We start from the raw sequence: 23,400 nt of genomic DNA on the forward strand, positions 1-23,400 counted from the left end.
GGCTAGTCTCATGTGAAATTTTCCAGTTTTTCTGGATTGCTTATGACTTTGCTGCACACAAAAGATATGGTCTCTGTCCTTTTGCGCTCTCCCTTCCTTTGGAGTAGCAAAGCTCAACCACCTGATTGGGCTGCAGCCTGTGAGCTCTATGGCTCTGCTATACAAGGCTTCTCAGCTCCCAGGATCACCCTGCTCCCTCCAGGGCAAATGATGGGAAGCTAGACTAACTTGGTTGCTGTCAGTATGTCAAGAAATCTCTTAGTACTCCAGGCACGTGATGCTAAGATTTGTGGGATTTGGGGCAGGGAGCCTGCCTGGGGACAGGGATCTCTAGTCTTCCAGAGAGGGAGAATTGTGTGTGAGCCTGCGGGGAGCCTCCAGTTCAGCTGCTATGAGCCCCAGCCCTGCCTGGAAAAGTCTAGGGTCAGCTGAGACCCAAGACCACTTCCTGCTTGGACAATGATCTTTTCTCCTGCCAAACCACAGGGGTTTGGCCAGCCTTCAGAGCCAGCATCTCCAACTGACTGTTTCTTGAGGCCACACAGTGCCCCAGAGAGGAGAGGATGATTTGGAGCCAGCTCCAAAGCATGCAGCCCAGCTTTGTCTCCAAGCCGCAGTGTGGCTTCTTCTGTCTGCTGCACAGACTTATCACAGACTCTGGGGAGGAGGGATAAAGACAGTCTCATCCTGTAGAATCCTATGGTGTGGAGGAAATAGGAAGGATCACAACTTGGGGAAAGATTCCCTGGAAGGTGCACCCTCTAGCAGTCCCTAAAGAATGCACAGAACTTGACCTGAATAGTGTGGCAGTGTGGGGACACTATGAACTGTGCTGTGACTTGTTTGTTCAGACATTGCTGAGCACCTACTGTATACTAGCCTCCTTGCTTAGGTAACAGGAATACTAAGGTGACCAAGAGCTCTTTCAGGAGCACATGGGGCCACAGATATTGGAAATAGAACACAGGCTATAGCAGAAGTGCACAGAAGACTATAACACTAGAGAAGAGAAGGTAAGTCTCCTGGAGGTGGCGGGTCTTGAATGATGGGGAGAGGCAATTTCAAAAGGAGAGAAAGCATAGAATATAAAATAATCATAATGATGGCAGCTCCTCTTTTGGTTTTTGTTTTGTTTGAGTTTGATGGTGTGAACTCTAGTTCTGGCTTCATGACTCACTATGATCTTAGGCAATATCTTGGTTTCTGTACCTGTTTTCTTATCTGTAAAACAAGAGGTCATAGACCCTACATCAAAGAATTGTTTGAGTAAATGACAGTCAATATTATTAAACACTCACTACATTCTACGTCCCACATATACATAATTTCTAGTCTTTAACACCAACCCTGAAAGTAGGCTTATCCATTTTACAGAAGAAAAGTGACACTAGGTTGTTCATGCTCCGGTGGATTAAAAGCTGGTGTGGGGATTTGTCCGACATCTAAACTCATAGCCTCTATTCCATGTGTAGTGGGAGAAGAACACTAGATGGAAGTAGGATGAGGGCATAATTACATAAAGATATCTTTTTGACATCCCCTTTCTGGTTGGTTGGGGTATATCTAGGCAGATCTGTCCACCATCAAATTTGGCTCTTTAGAAGCATGGTTGTGAGCAAGAGACTGAGCAAAATCCTTCATGAGTGTGTCCTCATAGGGCACCCAGAAAAACCAAAGCAGGAATTTAACTTTGGAACTCCTACAACTGAGTAGTAAAAAGGCAAACAAGCCAATACAAAAGATGGGGGAGGGGGGGGAGTGCAAAAAGAATTTAACAAACTCTTCACAAGAGAAAACATATGTATGGCCACAAAGCATATGAAAAGATGCTCAACATCATTTGGGACCAGGGAAATGCAAAATAAAGCCACACACAATAAGATACCACTACATATACCATAAGGCTAAAGCTAAAGTCCGCTCCCGCCCCCCCCGCCAAATTAAAAAAACAAATGTTGAGCAGGATGTGGATTAACCAGAACTCTCATATATTGTTGGTGCAAGTATAAAGTGATACATTTTGGAAAAAGATCTTGCAATTACTTTAAAAGTTAAGAATTGGGCAGCCCCAGTGGCTCAGCAGTTTAGCGCCACCTGCAGCCCAGGGTGTGATCCTGGAGACCCAGGATCGAGTCCCACATCAGGCTCCCTGCATGGAGCCTGCTTCTCCCTCTGCCTGTTTCTCTGCTTCTCTTTCTCCTCTCCGTGTGTTCTCATAAATAAATAAAATATTAAAAAAAAGTTAAGAATTACCTAGTCTTTGACCACTCCTAAATATTCACTCAAAGGAAATAAACATACATCTACAAAATAACTCCTATGGCCACCTACTTCATAACAGCTAAAGACTTGAAAGAGTTCAGGTGTTCATCCCCAGGAGAATGGATAAACTAAGGTATATTCATATAATATGAAACCACACAGCAATAAAAAGAAACTGCTGATACACACAAGAACAGGGGATAATTCTCAGAAACATTCTTCCTATGCAAGAAGTCTTACACGAGAAAGTAACATACCATATGATGGTTTCACTGACCTGAACTTCTAGAACAGATTCATGTATTTTGTGGAGAAAAATCAGAATAGTGGTTGCCTCTGGAAGGTAGGAGGGACAGGGATTGGCTGGCAAGGGGCATTAACCAACTTTCTAGGGTTTTAAGAATGCTCTATAAATCGACAGAACTTTGGGTTACACAAACTTGTGCGTGGTGTATGCTTTTTTGTCAGACTCCGTGAATATGCACTTCAGAGTTGTGCATTTCATCGTCCGTGAATTTTACACCAAAATGTAAACAAACATTAAGCATTATTTAATGACATACATGCTGAAATATCTAGGGGAGAGGTGTACTTATGTCTGCAGTTTACCTGGAGACATCCGAGGAATTGAGGGACTTAACAGACCAGTCTGTGATAAAGCAAGTATAGTAAAATGTTAATGCAGGAAGTGATGGGGAAATAGGTGTTCATTGTAACAGGTGTTCATTCAACTTTGTTGTACGTGTGACATTTTTTTCCCCCTAATAAAGGGGCCAGTTATTTGAGGGTTTTACAGGAAAGCTCTGCACCAGGCTTAGGACTGAGCAAACGGACACACCAGAAACTGTGGAGTGAAACCCACCAGCCCTGCCATGTGACCTCGCAAAACACGTTTTCAGTCTTTTTCCTGTTTTCCTTTTTCCAGTCTTGTTTCAATTACCACATTGGCACAGGCGGCAGTCGGTATTAAGCACTTTTTAAAAAAAGGTTTTATTTATTCATTCATGAGAGACGTAGAGAGAGGCAGAGACCCAGGCAGAGGGAGAAGCAGGCTCCCTGCAGGGAGCCCGACGCGGGACTCGAACCCGGGACTCCAACCCCGGACCCGGGCTCACGCCCTGAGCCGAAGGCAGACGCTCGACGGCTGAGCCACCCAGGCGTCCCTATTAAGCGCATTCTAATGCAAAGGAATACCCCCAAGTGGAGAGTCCTCGGTCCTGCCACGCGCCCCCCGCGCCCCCTCAGACCCACCGGCCCCGAAGGACCCAGGCTGGCCGCCGCTCGGGGAGCCTCGCCCCGGCTTCCCGGATGGCACCGGAAGTCATTTCTCGTGCGCTCTTCCTATTGGACGTCGGCTTTCGCGGGGGCGGGCACCACGGGCGGGCGGAGGCAGCCGCAGGGCATGGCGGCGGCCTGCTTGCGGCTCGTGTGGCTCGCGCCGCTGCTCCTGGGGCTGGTGGACGGGGGCCGAGCAGAGCCCCCACGAGATGCGCTGCGGGAGGAGCTCGTTATCACCCCGCTGCCTTCCGGGGACGTAGCCGCCACATTCCAGTTCCGCACGCGCTGGGATTCGGACCTGCAGCGAGAAGAAGGTCGGAGGATGCGGCATCTCCTCGGTGGCTCCTGCTGGGAGGCGGGCTGGAGGCCAGCCGTGGGCGGTGGAGGCTGGTACCTGAGAGGGGCTCTGGCCCCGGGCTTGGAGCCCGACAAACTGGCTCTGCGGGGAAAGATGGGATAGTTATTGAGAACCCGTCCTCCAGGATCATCCCTCACCTGCTCCCCTTTTCCCAGTGTCTCATTATAGGCTATTTCCCAAGGCCCTGGGGCAGTTGATCTCCAAGTATTCTCTACGGGAGCTGCACTTGTCATTCACTCAAGGCTTCTGGAGGACTCGGTACTGGGGGCCACCCTTCCTGCAGGCCCCATCAGGTGCAGAGCTCTGGGTCTGGTTCCAAGACACCGTCACGGAGTGAGTGCCCGCCCTGGGGCCTGTTGCAGGTCACGGAGGGAATGTGGCAGTGGCCGGCGTTGTCATCCTGCCACTGCTCCTTGGGGGGCGGGGGGGGGGGGGTGCAGCAGTTCCAGCAGACAGCGACTCCATGGGGGCATCGGAAGTGAGAAATGACATTACCACCCGGTGGCATTCCTTACAGTGATGTTTTTCGCTTCCCCTAATACTTTCAGACCTGAGGTAGCACGTGCATGTATCTACAGACAGATAAATAATTTGAAGCTCATTTGGGTGTAAGACAGTAGAAGTCTGTGGCAAATTGGGTAATCTTTTAAAAGACATTTCACTCAGGGGCGCGCGGGTGGATCAGTGGTTGAGCATCTGCCTTCGGCTCAGGGCATGATCCCGGGGTCCTGGGATCGAGTCCCGCATCAGGCTCCCCCCCCTCCAGCCTGCTTCTCCCTCTGCCTGTGTCTCTGCCTCTCTCTCCGTCTCATGAATACGTAAATACAACCTTTTAAAAAATAAAAAGACATTCACTTATGTAATAATAATGATGATGATGATGATGATGATGATGATGATGGTACCATGAAAGCCAAACAAAACCTCTGTGAGCTACAATTGGCCCACAGGATCCCAGATCTCCCCATTAGAGGAATAGCTCTTGTTTGGGAGAGGGACAGGTTTAGGTACTACTGTTGTACCACAATTTCCTCTTAATCTCACTATGAGAAGTCAGTATCATAAGCATGATTTTAAAGAGGGAATGGGATAGGGAGTGGTGGAGACGGTAGCGGGCTAGAGAGCTTGAGAGGACAGCTGCCACTCACCCCTAGTGGATTGTTGCCATGTGGGAATAGAGGCTTAACTGTTGTCAGATACTCCCATTTTCAAGAGATGCCAGAAATCTGGATTTTAGTGTGGTAATTGGCAAATATGGATATCAGTAAGTAATTTCAAAATGTAAGAAATGCTATATGGGTCAGTGTTGTGCACACCAAATGAAATGTGATTATGGCTTGTGTAGGCTTGCTTTATTTATTTATTTATTTATTTATTTATTTATTTATTTATTTATTTATTTTTTAAGATTTATTTATTCATGAGAGACACAGAAAGAGAGGCAGAGACACAGGCAGAGGGAGAAGCAGGCTCCCTGCAGGGAGCCGGATGCAGGACTCCATCCCGGATCCTGGGATCAGGCCTTGAGCTGAAGGCAGACGTTCAACTGCTAAGCCACCCAGGTGTCCCTGGGTAGAGCTTTCAGGCTTAATGATTAGAGCAATTGAAAAGCTCTGAATAGCAGATTATCGAAAAATCCCAGGACAACACTAAGATATCAAATGAGGCACAAGCCCTGACTTCCAGATTTGCCTTTCTTTCTTGCCTGAACTTTGGCTCTTTTGCTTTTTTACCCCTGTCTGCCTTGTTGTCACTGTCTCCCCCAGCTCATAATTGCCTGTGATGTGGAGCTGGTGTTTAGAATTTTGGTTTTATGCTTTTTCTTATTGATATGGAGAGCAAATCTATTGTGACATTTCTCTTTCTAATTTAATTCGATGTTTTTGTAGGGTCCTAGAATGGTTGTTTTCCCTTGTTCAGTAAGCCTTTATGGATGTAGGACTTCCTACTCTGAGGGTGGAACCAGGACTTACTTGCATGCCCAGGGTGTTCGCAGGGAAGTACGTGGGTTTGCCTAGCTGGGCACACCTCATGGTGGATCAGCGGGCTAATCTCAGCCTCTGAAAATGTGGGGCACTTTACATGGTGTTGTGGGATATACCTAGGAGACCCAGACTTGTTCCATCTCCCCGGGTTGGTCACAGCCTAGCTGAGAAAAGATGCTTAGAACAAGATGCTGCCACTACCTAGCCATGTCCCTGGAGGGACCTCGTGAGAGGCTCAGGTAGTCAGAACCATGGCAGCACAGGAGGGAACTGTGGTTGTAGAGGGAAGGAAAGACTTTCTGGAAGAGGTAACCTCTTTGAGGGTGGGCAGAGAGGGGTGAGTAGGGCATTCCCAGGCGAGAGGAAGAGTCACCTGAGTAGTAGAGACCTGTGGGGATGCTGGGATGTCCAGAAGAGAGTGAGAAAGAAAGGGTGGGTAGGGCAAGACTCAGGAGGCAGCTGAGCAGGGCAGTGGTACCATGGCAGCTCTATTAGCTGGTCAGTTTTTTGGTTCAGTAGCCAAGTGCAGGCTTGGAGGGAGGGAGCCCCATGATAGTAAGTGGGTTTCTGTCTCCATCCAGTGTGGATAAATCTTGGAAGGAGCTCAGTAATGTCCTCTCGGGGATCTTCTGTGCCTCCTTGAACTTCATCGACTCTACCAACACGGTCACTCCTACTGCCTCCTTCAAACCCCTGGGGCTGGCCAATGGTGAGATAGCCCTGTGGCCCTCTCCTTCTTCTTCTTGCCCCAACGTTTGCCTCCTTTTTCTTCAGCTTCCTCCTTCAACTGGGCTGGATCCTAAATCCCCTGGGTATGCAGGCCCCAGAGGAAGGCTTCCTGAGACTGTGCTGTCTCTGCGTTGCCTTCTTCCAGGGAGAGGAGGGGTCCCACCCCAAGCTGGGACTGTTAGGGTGGTGGTACTGGAGAGTTGCATGGCCAGCAGGAGGAGGGGGTTACCCCATCTCTGGAGTGTGGGTCCTGAAGAGTTGGGCCACAGGGCCCACCCCAGACAGACTTGTGTCTTGCCCAGGCACTGATCATTATTTCCTACGCTACGCGGTGCTGCCACGAGAGGTGGTCTGCACTGAGAACCTCACCCCGTGGAAGAAGCTCTTGCCCTGTAGTTCCAAGGTGAGGCCAGAGTGCTCTGGATGTGTGGGAGCTCTGGACAGTGGGGTTGGTGCGTGCTCCTTCACCACCTGACCACCAGGGTGTGTTTACCGTTCACCTCTGCCCCCCTGTGCAGGTGTCCCACAGTGTAGGGCACCAACCTTTCACTTCTTCCTGCTTCCTCCAGGCAGGCCTGTCTGTGCTGCTGAAGGCTGATCGCTTATTCCACACAAGCTACCACTCCCAGGCAGTGCATATTCGTCCTGTTTGCAGAGTAAGTCATGGGGAACAGGGGTGGGCGCTATCCGGGGGCTCCAAGGGAACATGCAGATAAAGCACGTAGCCTAGTGTGTCTTGCGGGCTGAGCTAGCAGCAAGTCTTAGCTGTGCTGATGATCATTTGGGGCATTGGCCACACACCAAGGAAACTGAGTGGTTGCCTGGCAAGCGTTCAGTAAATCTTTGTCATGGAGCATAGCGGTTAAGAACAATAGCTGTGCATGCAACTACCAGGTAAGTCACTCAGCCAGCTTGACCTTGAGCAAATCATTTCATTTCCCTGAGCTTGATTTCCTCGTCTGTCACATGAGAGTAATAGTAGTTATCAGTTCCTATGGGTGTTGGTGGTGGTTTATCTGACTGGTACGTGTAATGCCACTGGCATAGGGTCAAGTGCTCAGTAGTGAATGGTAGTAAATTGATGGGTGGGAAGATACATGATAGACAAGGGATGGGGTCCGGGCAGGAGTCCCTGAGGCTCTGGGGGCTCGGGGTAGGGAGTGATGTGTGCTGACTGCTGCTGTCTGGCCCTCGTGGTAGAATGCACGCTGTACCAGCATCTCCTGGGAGCTGAGGCAGACCCTGTCTGTCGTATATGACGCCTTTGTCACAGGACAGGGGAAGAAAGGTAGGCTGCCTTGGCAACCCACTGGCTACTTACCGTCACTGGTCCCGCCCTGTCTATGCAGACCAGGCCTAGTCCTCACCCCCACTCAACCCTCCTCTCTGTTCCTCAGACTGGTCCCTCTTCCGGATGTTCTCTCGAACCCTTACAGAGCCCTGTCCCCTGGCTTCGGAGAGCCGAGTCTATGTGGACGTCACCAGCTATAACCAGGTACCAAGGTCTCAGTCACAATCGCCCTCCCTCCACCCAAAACCAGCCTGCGCCTCTGCTCACTTCTGAGCCCTGCCCTTGTGCCACCAGGACAATGAGACATTGGAGGTTCACCCAACCCCAACCACCACATACCAGGACGTCACCCTTGGTACCCAGAAGACCTACGCTGTTTATGACTTGCTTGACACAGCTGTGATCAACAACTCCCGTAACCTCAACCTCCAGTTCAAGTGGAAGAGCCCTCCAGAGAATGGTAGGTGCGGATGGGCTGCCAGGGCACTGGGCTAAAGAGCTTTCAGTGTTACCGAGGAAAAGTGCAGACAGTCACTGGTTTGGGTTGGGAGGTGCACAGAGCTCGGTGCATGTAAGTACTTAGTAAGTGATAGTAATTCCATCATGCCCTGGGCTGGAAAGACAGGGATGATTCCGGGATGCAAGCTTCTGAGTTCTGATGGCAAAGCTCTTCCCTGTCTCCTCCCTCGCTGTGGGACCCTGAAATGGCCGGGGATGTGGGGGGTGAGCACTGACCCTTTCCTTTATTAGCTCTTAACCATGAACTTGTCTTTGCAGAGGCCCCTCCAGTACCCTTCCTGCATGCCCAGCGATATGTGAGTGGCTACGGGCTACAGAATGGGGAGCTGAACACGCTGCTATACAATACTCACCCATACCGCGCCTTCCCTGTGCTGGTGCTGGACACAGTGCCCTGGTACCTGCGGCTCTATGTGCACACCCTCACCATCACCTCCAAGGGCAAGGAGAACAAGCCAAGTGAGAGCTGACCCCAGGCCCCTGGCACCTCCCCGATCCCATCCTGCTCTCCCTTGACGTCCCCCAGACCTTTACTTCTCAGAGTGATTCCTCAAGTACCTCAGAAACACCATCCAGGCACAGAGACTTTGAAATGTGGAAAGGGTAGCCTCACCATGCCAGATCTGGAAGTAATTTTTTAGGCAAAAGTAATGAAACCATATAGAACTGGTGATTCTTAATAAGACTTCACAAGGGCAGCAGTTTCCTGATCTTTTTTACTTCCTTGTTCCATTTTCCCCGGGGCCCTGGGCATGTCCTTTTGTGTGGATTTGTAGGCCTGTAGTGGAGAATGGGTTAGCAGCAAGAAAACGGTATCAGAAAGAAAATAGAGAAAACTGGAGTAGATGTTTTTTGCCTCCTTGGGCAGGGTAAAGAGACATTGTTTTAAAACTTTATTTTTTTTTCTATTTCTTTTCTGAAGAGGAGCTAATATTTACTGCGTGCTTTCTGTTGGGTGGCAGACCTAGCACCAAAGCTCTTGTTGTTTGGAGTGGAGGGAGACTTAACACAGAAGAGTTCTCAGGAGGAGGTTCTTGCACGTCCCAAACACCCAGACTTACTGTCTGTGACCACCCCTGTCATCGCCTGCATTTTCAGACCTGGGGCTGTTTTACTACTATTTGTATCCCCTCCAGAATCTCTTCAAACATGTTACCCCTGTATTTTGTAGGCTTTTCTGTTTTGTTTTTTAACCTTTTGCCCTGGAAAGTGTCAAGCACACACCCATGGGGAAGAGCATGACACACTCCCACGCCCCCAGCCTGCAGTGCCAGCAGCTCTGGCTCCTGGCTCGTGTTTCATGTCTGCCCTTGTTTCGTTTTTCGGTTTTGTTATTTTTCTGCTAGAGTATCTTAAAACTGATCCTAGATACCAGATCTGCCTTTAAATGCTTCAGTCTATGTTTCTAATACCACCTGTCCTTCTCATGCCCGTTGTCTCTAGTGGTGTTAAAAATAACACTTTAGTAGTTGGTTTATTTGAGTTAGAATCTAAACAGGGTCCTCACATAGCGTTTGCTTGATAAGCTCTCAAGTTTCTCTCTCTTCATTTTCTTAGAGCAATTTTAGGTTTAGAGAAAAACTGAGCAGAAAGCAGAGTTCCCATGTACTCTCAGAGTTCCCTCTCCTGCCACTCAGTTTCCTTACTATTAACATCTTGTATTGAGGTGTTTGCTCTTAAGTGTGGCTTAATCTATAACAGTTCTCACTCTTTTTTTTTTTTTTTTTTTTTATCTGTTGTGTGAAAGGTTCTGTATTCTGAATCTGTCCTTGGGCCTGTGTTTAACACGACCCCTCCCTCCTCTGCACTTCTTGTGTGTTGGCGTTTAGATATAGAAACTCGTTTAGATTCAGGTTCCACATTTTGGCCAGGAAACTTCCAGGTGATTCTGTGACCTTGTTGCATCACATGAGGTGCCTGCTGTCAGGCGCCCCAGTTTGAGTGATGTGAGGATTAATTAGGTTGGACATGCCCTGGGACAGTCATCCTGGACACATCATCTCCCTTTTCCAAGACCCTGCTCCCCTCCCTGAGCCTGTCTGGCTTCTGTGATCCAGAGTTGAAAGTCTCAAGAGGCAGGGACAAGAGTACAGATCGTTGGACCCCAGCAAGGCGGTGTGGGTGACACTTACCTTTCCCCAGGTTACGTCCACTACCAGCCCGCACAGGACCGGTTGCAGCCACACCTCCTGGAGATGCTGATTCAGCTGCCGGCCAACTCAGCCACTAAGGTCTCCATTCAGTTTGAGCGGGCGCTGCTCAAGTGGACTGAGTACACCCCGGACCCCAACCATGGCTTCTATGTGAGGTGAGCTCCCCTCACACACTGCCCCCAGCCTCCTGACCCACCCACTGGGCTGCTGGCCCTGGAGGTGAGGGTAGGGAGGAGCCACACACTCGGAATGCATGTCTGCTTCTCCACAGCCCGTCTGTCCTCAGTGCCCTCGTGCCCAGCATGGTGGCAGCCAAGCCCGTGGACTGGGAGGAGAGTCCCCTCTTCAAGTCCCTGTAAGTGTGGCCTTAGCCGGTCTGCTTCGGGATGGGCATCTACACAGGTGACCAGATTCCTGCAAGCCAGGTTAGGGATGGATGTCGCCTCTTCTAAAACAATGTACAGAGTTAACTCAATCCCGGTAGAAATCCTAGTGGTCTGGAATATTTATTCTGACCCTATGAAATGATTGTGAAGTGCTTCTAGAAGAAGAAATAGGTGAGAACTATACTTAGAACCTGCCTTTACTCATTATTTCTCTTAATGAATATTTAATTGAGTCACATCAAATCGAATCAAATGCCAGTTCCCTCAGAGAGCACCAGATGTATAACAGGACACAAAGCAGTCTCACCCCTGCCCTGCTCATGTTAAGAGGCTGGAGGGGAGATTCTGGTCCTAGAGTAATGGGATTGGGTGCTGGGGAGTAATCGAGTGGGTTATCCAGGAAGGCTTCTCTGAGGAGACAGCCTTGAGGCTGAGACCAGAGGCTAAGGAAGAAGCAGCCTAGCAAAGGCAGGGCCCTGTTCCCCACCCTCAGCACAAGGCAGTTCTCCTTTGATCAAGTTTATTTGTCATCTTCTGTGTTTTTGTGTCAACCTGAGATGTCTTCTGTCAAAAAGATGTCTTTTGAGGCTGAGAAGGCTTTGCAGACCTTTAGCTCTGTGTATCCAGCTCTGCCAGGAGTGGGGACAAGGTGAGATGGGGAGGAGCATCCGGTCCTGCCTCATTCACCTGTCCTTCCTGACCCCAGGTACCCGGTCTCCGATAGCTCTAGCTACTTCGTGCGCCTCTACACTGAGCCACTGCTGGTGAACCTGCCCACACCGGACTTCAGCATGCCCTACAACGTCATCTGCCTCACGTGCACAGTGGTGGCTGTGTGCTATGGTTCCTTCTACAATCTCCTTACACGAACCTTCCACATCGAGGAGCCCAGCACGGGCGGCCTGGCCAAATGGCTGGCCAACCTTATCCGGCGTGCCCGTGGTGTCCCCCCGCTGTGAGGTTTGCCCCCTTGACAGCAGGGCTGCTGTTTCTCTCTGGGAGAGGGCTTGTGGTGATCCCAAGGGCTCTTTCTGCCACTTTCTCCAGAATTGGCTTTTGAACCAAACTGCTCCAGGACGAGTCCAGGGCCTAGAGTGCGCTGTCCAATTCAGTAGCCACAAGCCAAATGCGACATTTGAATTTAAATTAAGTTAAATTAAAAATTCATTTCCTCTGCTGTCCTAGCCACATTTCAAGTGCTCAGTAACCAAAAAGTGGTTAGTGGCTACTGTACTGGACATTGCGGGCAAACTTTTTCATCATTGCAGAAAGTTCTAGGACAGCACTGACCCAGCCATGCTGAAGAACTTGTATCACTTGTGCAGTAGTTGGAACTTACTGGCAGTGGAATAAAAGGTGGCTTCCTTGGTTCTTTGCCTCCTGTCCTTGAGGCCCAGGAAGAGGGGGCTAAGGATTGTTTCCTGGGTACCTACATAAGACTTCCTACACTGGGATCCCTGGGTGGCGCAGCGGTTTGGTGCCTGCCTTTGGCCCAGGGCGCGATCCTGGAGACCTGGGATCGAATCCCATGTCGGGCTCCTGGTGCATGGAGCCTGCTTCTCCCTCTGCCTGTGTCTCTGCCTCTCTCTCTCTCTCTGTGTGACTATCATAAATAAAAATTAAAAAAAAAAAATTAAAAAAAAAGACTTCCTACACTGCCCCCCAAAATACCCACAAACAAAGCTCCTCTGCCTCCTGCTAAAACTTCCTTCTCTCTTGCTTTCCTCATCTGTGATTCCCAGAATTCCCTGGGTTTGTCTGGGAGGGTTTTTTTTTTTTTTTTTTAAGATTTTATTCATTTATACATGAGAGAGAGAGAGAGAGACAGAGAGAGGCAGGGACACAGGCAGAGGGAGAAGCAGGCTCCAGAAGGAGGCTCCACGTCAAGGAGCTTGACGTGGGACTCGATCCTGGGACTCCAGAATCACACCCTGGGCTGAAGGCAGGTGCCAAACCGCTGAGCCACCCAGGGATGCCCTAGGAGGGTTTATATAAGTGTATCCATGACCATGAACCATTCTCTGCCTTTCAGGCCCCGAGAACCCGGGGGTAGAGCTGGAGAGGCAGAAGAGCTCTGTGTGTTGATTTTCTAACTGTGTGGTACATTGGAACCACCTGAGATGCTTGTGAAAATAATACGAATTCCTGGGGTCCAGACCCTATGAATTCAATCCATCTGAGTTTAGCCCGCCTTGAGATTTCTATCAGGTTCTTCATGAGTTTGTGTTCTGTGTGGTCCTTAGACCTCCCACAGGCTTTGAGGCCAGGTCCAGTGGATCAAGGCCTGCCCCTGCCCACCTTCCCTTCTGGTAATATAATCCTGGATTCCTGTTCCAGGTCCTTAGGCAGATGCCCCACCCTCACCATCTTATGTCTCTGCCCTGGCACACTGGGATTAACTGTATATGTATTTGCAGTCTGTTTGTCCCTTCCCTAGCTCTCCCATCCTAATGGTTTGGCTTAGAATGCCCTCTTCCCCCAGCCACACGCTCTCCTCTACTCCCTGGTTCACTTACTTACTTACTTACTTACTTACTTACTTATTTATTTATTTATTTAAAGATTTATTTATTTATTTGAGAGAGAGAGAAAGTGAGAGCAGGGAAGAGGGAGAGAGAAACCCAAACAGACTCTGGGCTGAGTGCAGAGCCCAATATGGGCCTTGATCTCACAACCCTGAGATCACTACTCAAGCCAAAACCAAGAGTTGGCCACCCAACCGACAGCCACCCAGTGCCCCTGCCTGGCTCACTTTTAAAAACAGTTGTGGGACGCCTGGGTGGCTCAGCCACTTAGGTGTCTGCCTTCAGCTCTGGTTGTGATCCCAGGGTCCTGGGATCGAGCCCTATATCAGGCTCCCTGGTCAGTGGGGAGACTGCTTCTCCCTCTCCCTCTATCTGCCACTCTCCATGCTTGTGCTCTCTCCTCTGTGAAATAAATAATTAAAATCTTTAAAACACACACACACACACACACACACACGCACACACACAGTTGCTTCCTCCAGGAAGTCTTCCCTGATATACCAGGCTGCTGTAGGTGACCCTTCCCTCTGTTTGTAGAGCTCCCTGGATTTACCTTTACAGGTTCCTTTCACCCTAGCTGTACTTGTTCTTTAACTTTCAACAAACTAAGCTCCCTGGAGGCACAGGGGCCATCTTCCATCTGGACCTGATCCAGTTCAGGACATGAAAGTGCTCAGTCAGTATGAATGGGTATAGGCTATTCTGGCCTGGGATCTGGGGCTCATCGGTAGGGATGGGAAGGGCGAGGGGAACCTAGAAGCCCCACAAGTATGAGTGCAGCCTTAAGCACGATAGTACTGGTGATGTCTGTAAAGCCAACATGGATGGGCTTGTGTGGGTCGCCTCTGAGGGTTTTCCAAGAGCTCCCAGAATGTACAAGTGATGTGTGTGTAGGAAGGAGGTGATGGGCTAATCTAGACCAAGGCAAAAGCAACTTGGCCAGGCTGCTTTCACTTTGAGTTTTTCTTCAAGCAATAAATAAGCAGGGTGTAAATGAGATGAGAATGCGGGTAGGCGGATATCCGAAGCTAGTGGTCCTGGCAGCTGCATGGAATGGGATCCCTGCCATGTCAGAAGAGCATGGGGTTGTGGCCTAGCTGTGCTTTATACCCCCAGCCAGGTGAGCACCAGGAACAGCCTCTGCTACTGTGTCATATGTAACCTGTGCACAGACACCAGCATGTCTCTTGTGCTCCTCCCTGAATTCCAGATTCATTTACCCAACTGCCTACCTGCAATCTGCACTTGGGTGTCTAAAGGCATCTCAGATTTAATATCTCCAAAACCAAGCTTCCGATACACTCCTCCACTACCCCCAACATGTGCATCTGTGGTCGGCTCATCTTCCTGGATGCCCAGGCCAAAAGACTTGGAGCCATCCTCGATGCTTCCCTCATGTATCATGCGTGCCCTATAAACAACTCTGCTCTACCTCCAAAGTAAATCCAAAAGCCAGCTCCTTTTTCACCACCCCCACCATTGTGCTATCTATAGATGAGGTCTTCCTGGCCATACCTATTTAAATTACTGCCCCAGCTATGAGCTCCCTACTTTGCTGTCGTGTTTTCCTCTGTGGCTTTCATCACCATCAATGTGCAACGTGCCTTACTTATCTTGTTTATTAATTATTAAGCTCCATAAGGACAAGGATTTTTGTCTTTTGTAGCTGGAGTGTCTGAAACAGAGCCTGGCATGGTTTGCATTCCAGTAATTGCTGAATGAATGAATGAATGAATGAATGTACAAATATCATGCAGTAATTTTACTGCTAAGCAAGCCAGGTCACCCAAACATCTGGGTTATGAACCTTGAAATTCTTGCCGAGCCAGCACCAGGACAGTCTTCCCTTGTCTCTGCATTCAGGGCCTGGGCATTTCTAGTTCTGCTCATTTGGGGTTTTTCAACTCTAAGCCTGGCCATGGCCTTTTCCAGGAGGGTTGCTGTGAGGCAGTGGTGTGTTGGGGGGAGGACCAGTGGTGCTGAAGGCCAGGTCAGTCAGGCCCCCAGGGCATTGTGAGGCATGTTTTCCCCTCACAGGGCTGGGGCTGTCTGGTGGAGCTGCACTAGGGATGGCATTGTGGGAAGAGGGGAACTTCTGCCCTCTGAGGCCTCCTCTGGGAACAGCTCAGTGAGAGAGTGAGTAGATGAAGGCGATTTGCAGAAGCAGAGTTGCCCCAGAAGAACTAGTCTCCTTTTGGATCTTCCTTCAACACCAGGGACAGTTCCTTGTGACCAACTATTACTGTCCTTCACCATTAGTCACTGCACGCCTATTAGGATATTTTTGGGACACGGCAGGGTCCATCCTCTCTGAAGGCTGGGAGACAGAGCTGGCTTGGAGGTCTGGCAGGCTTGGCAACAGCTGCCCTGGGAAGCTTTATGGCCTGCCTTGTATTTTCCAGCTTCCCTGCCTCAGCTCCTGCTCTTCCCTTTTATGCCCCCCTGACTCTGTCCCTGACCCAGAGCTCCTTCCATGAAGCCTGTTCTGACCACTCCCACTTCCTGTATGCTCATTCATTCATTTACTTACCCAACCTCTGACTGTCCTTCAGGCACTTCTATTATCCACCTGTCTACTCATTCAGCAAGTATGTGTCAGGTATCTGTCCAGTGCCCAGTACTGTTCTAGGCACTGGTGAACAAGAAAAGAAATCCCTGCTTTGTGGTGCTTACGGTTCAGCCAAGGAGACAGACAAAAAAAACTTGGCTATATTAATAAATATATAGTGTAATCCCAGACAGTGCTATGTCCTTGAAGAAAATGAAACCAGCAGGAACATGAAAGGGATGGTCTAGACCTCTAAGAAGGTGATGAATCATCAGGGACCCAAACAAAGGAAAAAATCACATGAAATCTGATGAAAGAACAAGTGTAAACATCCTGTAGCAGGAGCTTGCTTAGTGTGTTTGCAAAACAAGAAAGTCCTAATAGCTAGAGCTGGGGATGGGAGGTTGCAGGAGGGAGTTTGGACAGATTCATAGGGGCCAGGAGGAAGAGGGTCCTGTAGGCAGCGACTCCCAGCTTTATTCTACATGTGATGGGAAGCTGAGGAGTCGGGATTGGATTTGCATTGATTTATTTGCTTATGTACTTTTTTGGACTTCTGATGCACAGAATTAGGTTAAATTCTTGCTTCATAATAGTCTCATGATTGGTCCATGTGTAGCCCTTTTTGTGTATTACTTACATACATATGCATATATTTCAGTGCAGTAAGGACCTGTAAACCTACCATCCAGTAGAAAAAACTAGCACATTTTAGCAAAGGATTTGATGTTTAAAAGATCACTTTGGCTGCTGTGTAGAGAACAGACTGTAGGAGTTAATGGACACTGGGAGGCCAGCTAGGGGGTGATAGAGTATCAGGAAGAACAGACCGGGGTCATCGCAGCAGAGGTGGTGAAGTTGATTGACTTTGGGATAAATTCTGCAAGTAGAGCCCCAGGACTGACTATTGGATTGGGTTTATTGGGGTAGATTCCACTCACCCATACATTCAAGGATTAAGTTGCAAGTTATTGATCCATTTAGTGCTTGCTGGTAATTGCTTTGTATATGTTAAGTCCTTTACAAAAGATAGATTCCACACGGTCCCTGTCCTGCTCACAGCCTAGAGGCAAAGATAAATAAACACACTCAAAACACTTTGGAATAAGTGCTGTGATCCAGGAAACCCAGGGAAGGGTTCATTCATTTTTTTGGGAGAGAAAAGGATGGTTAATTATAACTTACTCAGTTACTGTTCCATCTCATGACTTGATCTGAACAACTGATTAAATTCTTTAGTTGTATTTATATTTTTACTTTAAATTATTTTTAATGATCATATTTTTAAGTGTATAAGTTTCAGAGCATAGACACTATTTCAAATACTAATTAAAGGCTATCCTCAATTAATCTTCCAGAGTTCAATCTCTCAGATAGTTAGGTACATGAAAGAGAATGGAGAAATTAAGGGGAAAACATGCCCTTTCATTTGAATATATATTATATTACTATAATTAATATATATTTATATATATGTTTATATATAATATATTTATATAAAAATATAAAATAGATATATAAAAATAATATATTTATATATAAATATAAAATAGATATATAAAATTTATATATAAAATATATAAATATATGTTATATATTTAATACATAAATTTTGAATATATATTATATAATTAATATATATATTTACGTATATATATACAATTTGGATAGGGCATACCCAGAACACAAATGACACCACCAAGGACAAAGGTCTAGTCTGGGAGTCCCAGGTTCTGGATTCTAGTATTGCTGATTGGTCCTGGGTAGCAGTTTCTCAAGGAAGGGCAAGTACCTGGACTGTGCATAGGATAGCAGGAGAGGATCATGGGGGAAGTGGCGGTGGTACTTCCAGATGCCATCCAGCATTCCAAAAATTATGTAACAACAATGGAATTTTATTTAGTCTTGAAAAGAAAGAAATCCTGACAGACTGCAACAGGGATGAACCTTGGAAATATGCTAAATGAAATAAGCCAGACACAAAAGGACAAATACTGTAGAATTCCTCTCATATAAGGTACCTAAAGCAGTTAATGCTTAGATGCAGAAGATAGAACTGCCGTGACCAGGGAAAGGGGAATGGGGAGTTGGTTCTAATGGACACAGAGTTTCAGTTTAGTAAGATGAAAGTGTTCTGGAGATGAATGGTCATGATGCTTACACCACAATGTGAGTATACTTATGGTCACTATACTACACTTAGAAATGGGTAAAATGGTGCATTTTATGCTGTTATGTATTTACCACATAGCTGTATATATTTCAAAGAATATATAAAATCTTTATTTTTCCAAGACCTCTGGGCATGGAGGGAGATTCCCACCTGGCTGACCAAGATTCCCTGAATTTCTAGCTCTTTCCACACTCTAGGTCTTGGCTTCTGCTGGACAGGAAGAGCAGAAGTAGAGCTAGTAGAGCCCCAGGCAGCAAAGAGCAGGTGGCCAGTATCTGGGGACAGATGTGCAAGGTCCCCGAATTTGCATTCAGTCTGGCTTCCATGAGGAACCCCTCCTGGTTATAGGAAACTTGTGTCCTTTGTCCTCATTCTTCTTCTTCTTTTTTTTTTTTTTTTAAGATTTTATTTATTTGTTTTAGTGAGAGAGAGAGAGAATGCCCATGAGCAGGGGAGGAGCAGAGGGAGAGAGGGAGGGAGTTAATCTCAGCAGACTCCACGCTGAGCCCAGAGCCCAATGAGGGGCTTGATCCCAGGACCCTGAGATCATGACCTAAGCCTAAACCAACAGACACTTAAGAGCCACCCAGGGACCCCCATCCTCATCCTCCTGAAGGCACAGGACAATGAGGGCCTGAGGGGTAGGGATGAAGTGAGGCAGGTTTGATCACCCTTGTGAGCTGAAGTGGCTGTGAGCAATTCATGAGGACAGGCCCAGGGCCCTTGTAAGAAGGCTACAGGCCACAGCGACTTTGAATGTTTTATTGACCTAGACCTGGAGGGTGACAGGATGGGGGCCTAAGTGCAGGAAGGGAGGCCCAGCCAGCTTCCAATCCAGGCTAGGAGAGTGCAAGCATGGTCTTCAGCTGCTCTTTACCTTGTCTCTGTAATGGAGATGACAGTCAGTTTCCTTCTTGGTTGGCACATTGGTGGCCTAGGGCTGGAGCCGTCAGCTGGACTCCTTACCCACCCCCTTCAACAGCCAGCATCCCGGGGGCCTCCTCAGCTTTCTCACCTCCCACCCTGATCACTGCCACCAACACCTTCATCCCCTGTGAAGGTCACATTGCTATCTTCCCGTTGGCCAGAACCACTACTTGCATGAGAAGCTCTCACAACTCACCAATACTGCTTTCATCTTCACCATCCAAACCTCATCAACCACAGCCTTGCTACCTCCGCCCCAGCACCCCATTACCAGCACCAGCGCCTCTTCGTGACACATCCTGATTGTTTCCATCACCATCACCTCACCTCCCATAGTAACATCATCGCGGCGTCACCGCCACCATCCTCTACCACGCTGTCTCCCTTCCCATGACCACCACCACCCAATCATGAACATCACTTCTTCTGTTTCTAAAAGAGGACTCACCAGGGGGCTTGCAGATCTTCAAACAGATCTCTGTGGTCTCAAAATTGTTGGCATTGCCCTGACAGCCACCATAGATGAAGTGCTCACACTCACTGGATGTAGAGTTGTAGAAGTACCGGTAGAAGCGGCCTCTGCAGGGGCCCTTCCCTGGGGGCAGCTGGCACAGGACAGGCAGAGTTTGGGACAGCTCCTGGAAAGCCTCTTGCCTGAGATGGGCTGCAGGGGTTAGGAAGGACAGGAATTGTCACTTAGGTGTCCTTTTAAAGAATTGATGTGTTTTTTGTTTTTTTTTTAGAAGAATGTCTTCTACACCAACACCCTGCTAGGTGCTTGCCACATTTTGCATGATTTCAATGACCTAATGGGGCAGATATTACTGTCCTTCCTCCACAAATGAACAGACAGGTTCAGAGAGGTTTGGTCATCTTCCAAAAATCATAAAACCTATCAATTGAGGCCTGGAGTTTTACCTGGTTTCAATTTCAAATCCCAGGCTCTGCATGCTACAACTTCTCATAACTTGACTCAAGATATTTGGGGTAGCCTTGTTTATAATTACAAAGAAACATAATTTGGAAAAAATATCAATGTTCACCAACAAGGATTTGACAGGTTACATGCAGTCATTGATAAGCATAATGCTGATCTATATGCCTCAATATGGAGAGAGGTCCATAATTTTGTGGAACAAAATCAAATTTCAAAAGACAATATCTTAGAATGGTCCTGTTGATGTAAAATATACCTATAAACCCATGCAGTGATGACTAGAAAGTTGTTCACCACTATTACACATAGTAATTTTCCAGGGTGGTGGAATTTCAAGTGATTTTTGTATTCTAATTATTCTAATTATTTTTGTATTCTAATTGGTGTAATTTAAATGGCAATGGACAAGTATTATTTTGTAACTAGGAAAAAGGCATTTGCACTAATCTTCAGTATCCATAAGTAATGAAAAAATAAAGAAATGGACATATTTTACTGAATCACCTGTTATTTTAACTCCTTTCATATCTGGCTTTGGTTATCACATCAAGTGATTTATCCAACATGTGTGTGAACACACACACACACACAAACACACACACCCTTACCCACTAATTGACCATGGATCCCAGTGTATCTTTTCATAGGATGCAGTATACCCTGCTTTGATATGTACATTCCCCAACAAGGATAGCATCCCTCAGACAATGAGTTCATGGGTCAACTCTGCTCCATAGTACCACTTTGTGAGTCCTCAATTGATGTAATATGTTGCATATCCTAAGAAAAACCTAAACTAGAATTGGAAAGAAACCATTCTAGGAATGAAATTCAGGATCTTGCATTAGGGCAGCAATTCTCAATCTTAGTGGAACATTAGAATCTTCTTGGGGAACTTGAAAGAAATCCAACACCCAGGCTTTACTCAAGGCTAATTAAATCAGAATCTGGGAGCGTGGCACCCAGGTAGCCCCCAGATGACTCCAGAGTACAGTCCAAGTTTCAGAGTCTGATCTCCTTTTTAAAGCAGTATGAAAATTCATTTTCTCTCATAAAAATCCAGTAAGTAGGATTCTGGAAAGGATTATTAGGGCTCTGTAAAATAGGGGACCACTTTTTAACTTCGTATATTCACATATTGTTTGCCCTTTTAAGACCAAAACATATATTGCTTTGTAATAAAAATTAAATTTGGTGAGGCTTGAATTCAATCAAATGGACAGCTGTGAGGTCTGGCCCCAGATAGATGAGTCCTCTTCCTGTACCTAGGCCCTGGTTTCCTCCTGAGATGGAAGTGACCAGATGGCCCTGGAGCCAGCCCCCCACCCAATGCCTCCCCTTCCCCCAAACACAGGCTGTGGGTCTCAGGGATCCTCTTTTTTAACCTCTCAGCTCACCTGAGGCCTTTTCTAGGCTGGTGATGCCCACCAGGCCGAGGAGGAAGCAGAGGGCGAGGAACAGGCTGAACTTCATGGTGCCAATAGCTGAATGTTCTAGGCTGGAGCTGGGGGACTAAAGTTACCTGCAGCTGAAGCTGAAGAGCCCTATTCCTCTGAGTTGAGGGAAGCATCTGGCTTTTCATTACTTGGAAGAGGAAGCCCCTTGGGCAAGGAGTGTGGTCACAAAGGAATTGGATGTCCACCTGGAGGCAGTGCCACTTGCCTTGGAGGGCTTCTTGGAGGCTGTTGGGCAAGTGCCCTAAGTCTGTTTCTGCAGCATCTGGATTGCTAGTCCCAGACTCATCTACTGCAGACTTGAGTTGCTGTGACCTTGGACTGGTAAGTGACGGTGGGGCCTTAGTTTCCCTACCTGTAAAACAAGTGGGCTGGACAACATGGTCACTAACAAATCAGCTTAGCTGTTTTCCACTCTATTATTACTGGTTCCCAGCCAGATCCTCCCAGCTAGTTGTCTCAACATCCCATGAGAGAAAACATAGCTCTTTGTTCATTGCTTTATTTATTTCATTTAGGAACAATGAGTTTATTGTTTTATATAAATTATCATACTTATTTTTAAAAGATCAAGCTATACTGAATAGTACAAAGAAGCAAAGCTCTCCCCAAATTCTACTATAGTCCTGTGCAACAGAAATATAATGAAATATATTACAGTATAATTTTCTAGTGCCTGCATTTAAAAAAGTAAAAAGAAAGGTAAGACTAATTTAAAAAAAAATTTATTTATTTACTTTAGAGATGGAGTGAGAATGGGGGGAGAGTGGCAGAAGGAGAGAGAGAGAGAGAGAGAGAGAGACAGAGAATCTCAAGCATACTCCCTGCTGAGCAAGGAACCTGACTTGAGGCTTCATCTCACAACCCTGAGATCATGACCTGAGCTGAAATCAAGAGTTGGACACTAAACCGACTAAACCACCCAAGTGCCCCAAGACTAGTTTTAATAGTTTAATTCAATATATCAAAAATATTACCATTTCAACATATGATCAACATGTAATAAAAATTTTTTAAAAGATTTTATTTATTTATTCATGAGAGACATAGAGAGAGAGAAAAAGGCAGAGACACAGGCAGAAGGAGAAGCAGGCTCCATGCAGGGAGCCCGATGTGGGACTCGATCCCGGGACTCCAGGATCAGGCCCTGGGCTAGAGGCAGGCACTAAACCGCTTAGCCACCTGGGCTGCCCTGTAATAAAATTTTTAATGCAGTATTTTCCTTTTTGGTACTAAGCCTTTGAAATCTGGTGTGTATTTCACATTTGTGGCACATCATGATTCATACCAGCCATATGTTGCATGCTCAGGAGCCACATGTGGCTAGGACTACCATATTGAACAGTGGACTTCTACCACATGAAGTAACTATTAGAGTTTGCAGGTTATTACTTTCCCAGAATTTTTGTATATTGTCTTAATACTTGAAAGACAGTTTGATGAGGTAAAAAATCCTGGGTCACACTTTCTTTTCCCAGAACCTAGGACCTGGGCAGACCTGGCTCCACTGAATTCTGCCAAAGAAGTTGCTAAGAAGTGGCCTACAAGGTTTTTTTTCCCTTAGAGATTCCCTTTTTTGTACCTGAATGCCTAAAGACTTCTTTGTTTCTCTTTGAGATCCAATAACTTAACAAGGTTGTTTTGGTATCATTCTGCACTTTTTAAAAATGGGACATAGAGTGCTAAAAATCTACAGATTAAAAAAAATTTTTTTAATTAAATATTTTATTTATTTGACAGAGAGAGCACAACAGCACAAGTAGGGGGAGTGGGAGAGGAAGAAGCTGGCTCCTCACTGAGCAGGGAGCCTGATGTGGGGCTCAGTCCCGGGACCCTGAGATGATGACCTGAGCCGAAGGCAGACACTTAACTGAT

General features: G+C 47.2%; 2 protein-coding genes across 3 annotated transcripts; one reads left to right on the forward strand and one right to left on the reverse strand.

Annotated features, from left to right (window-relative positions):
* Positions 1-3,618: 3,618 nt before the first annotated feature.
* Positions 3,619-12,332, forward strand: PIGT (phosphatidylinositol glycan anchor biosynthesis class T). Its single transcript, XM_038572449.1, has 12 exons — positions 3,619-3,854; positions 4,054-4,231; positions 6,465-6,592; positions 6,915-7,015; positions 7,182-7,268; positions 7,813-7,900; positions 8,010-8,107; positions 8,198-8,363; positions 8,681-8,881; positions 10,565-10,730; positions 10,847-10,930; positions 11,668-12,332. The coding sequence occupies exons 1-12, from the start codon at positions 3,665-3,667 to the stop codon at positions 11,918-11,920; spliced, it is 1,740 nt and encodes a 579-aa protein (XP_038428377.1). The 5' UTR covers positions 3,619-3,664; the 3' UTR covers positions 11,921-12,332.
* A 6,623-nt stretch (positions 12,333-18,955) lies between these two features.
* SPINT3 (serine peptidase inhibitor, Kunitz type 3) lies at positions 18,956-21,914 on the reverse strand. Of its 2 annotated transcripts, XM_038572451.1 has the most exons (3): positions 21,469-21,911; positions 19,583-19,798; positions 18,956-19,091 (listed from the first exon to the last, which is right to left on the reverse strand). In XM_038572451.1, the coding sequence occupies exons 1-3, from the start codon at positions 21,542-21,544 to the stop codon at positions 19,081-19,083; spliced, it is 303 nt and encodes a 100-aa protein (XP_038428379.1). In that variant the 5' UTR covers positions 21,545-21,911; the 3' UTR covers positions 18,956-19,080. The 2 variants fall into 2 exon arrangements, with proteins under 2 accessions (XP_038428379.1, XP_038428378.1); XM_038572450.1 differs by having other exon boundaries at positions 18,964-19,798; positions 21,469-21,914.
* Positions 21,915-23,400: the final 1,486 nt, after the last annotated feature.

Source organism: Canis lupus, chromosome 24 (assembly GCF_011100685.1).
Source record: "Canis lupus familiaris isolate Mischka breed German Shepherd chromosome 24, alternate assembly UU_Cfam_GSD_1.0, whole genome shotgun sequence".
Lineage (NCBI taxonomy): Eukaryota > Metazoa > Chordata > Mammalia > Carnivora > Canidae > Canis > Canis lupus.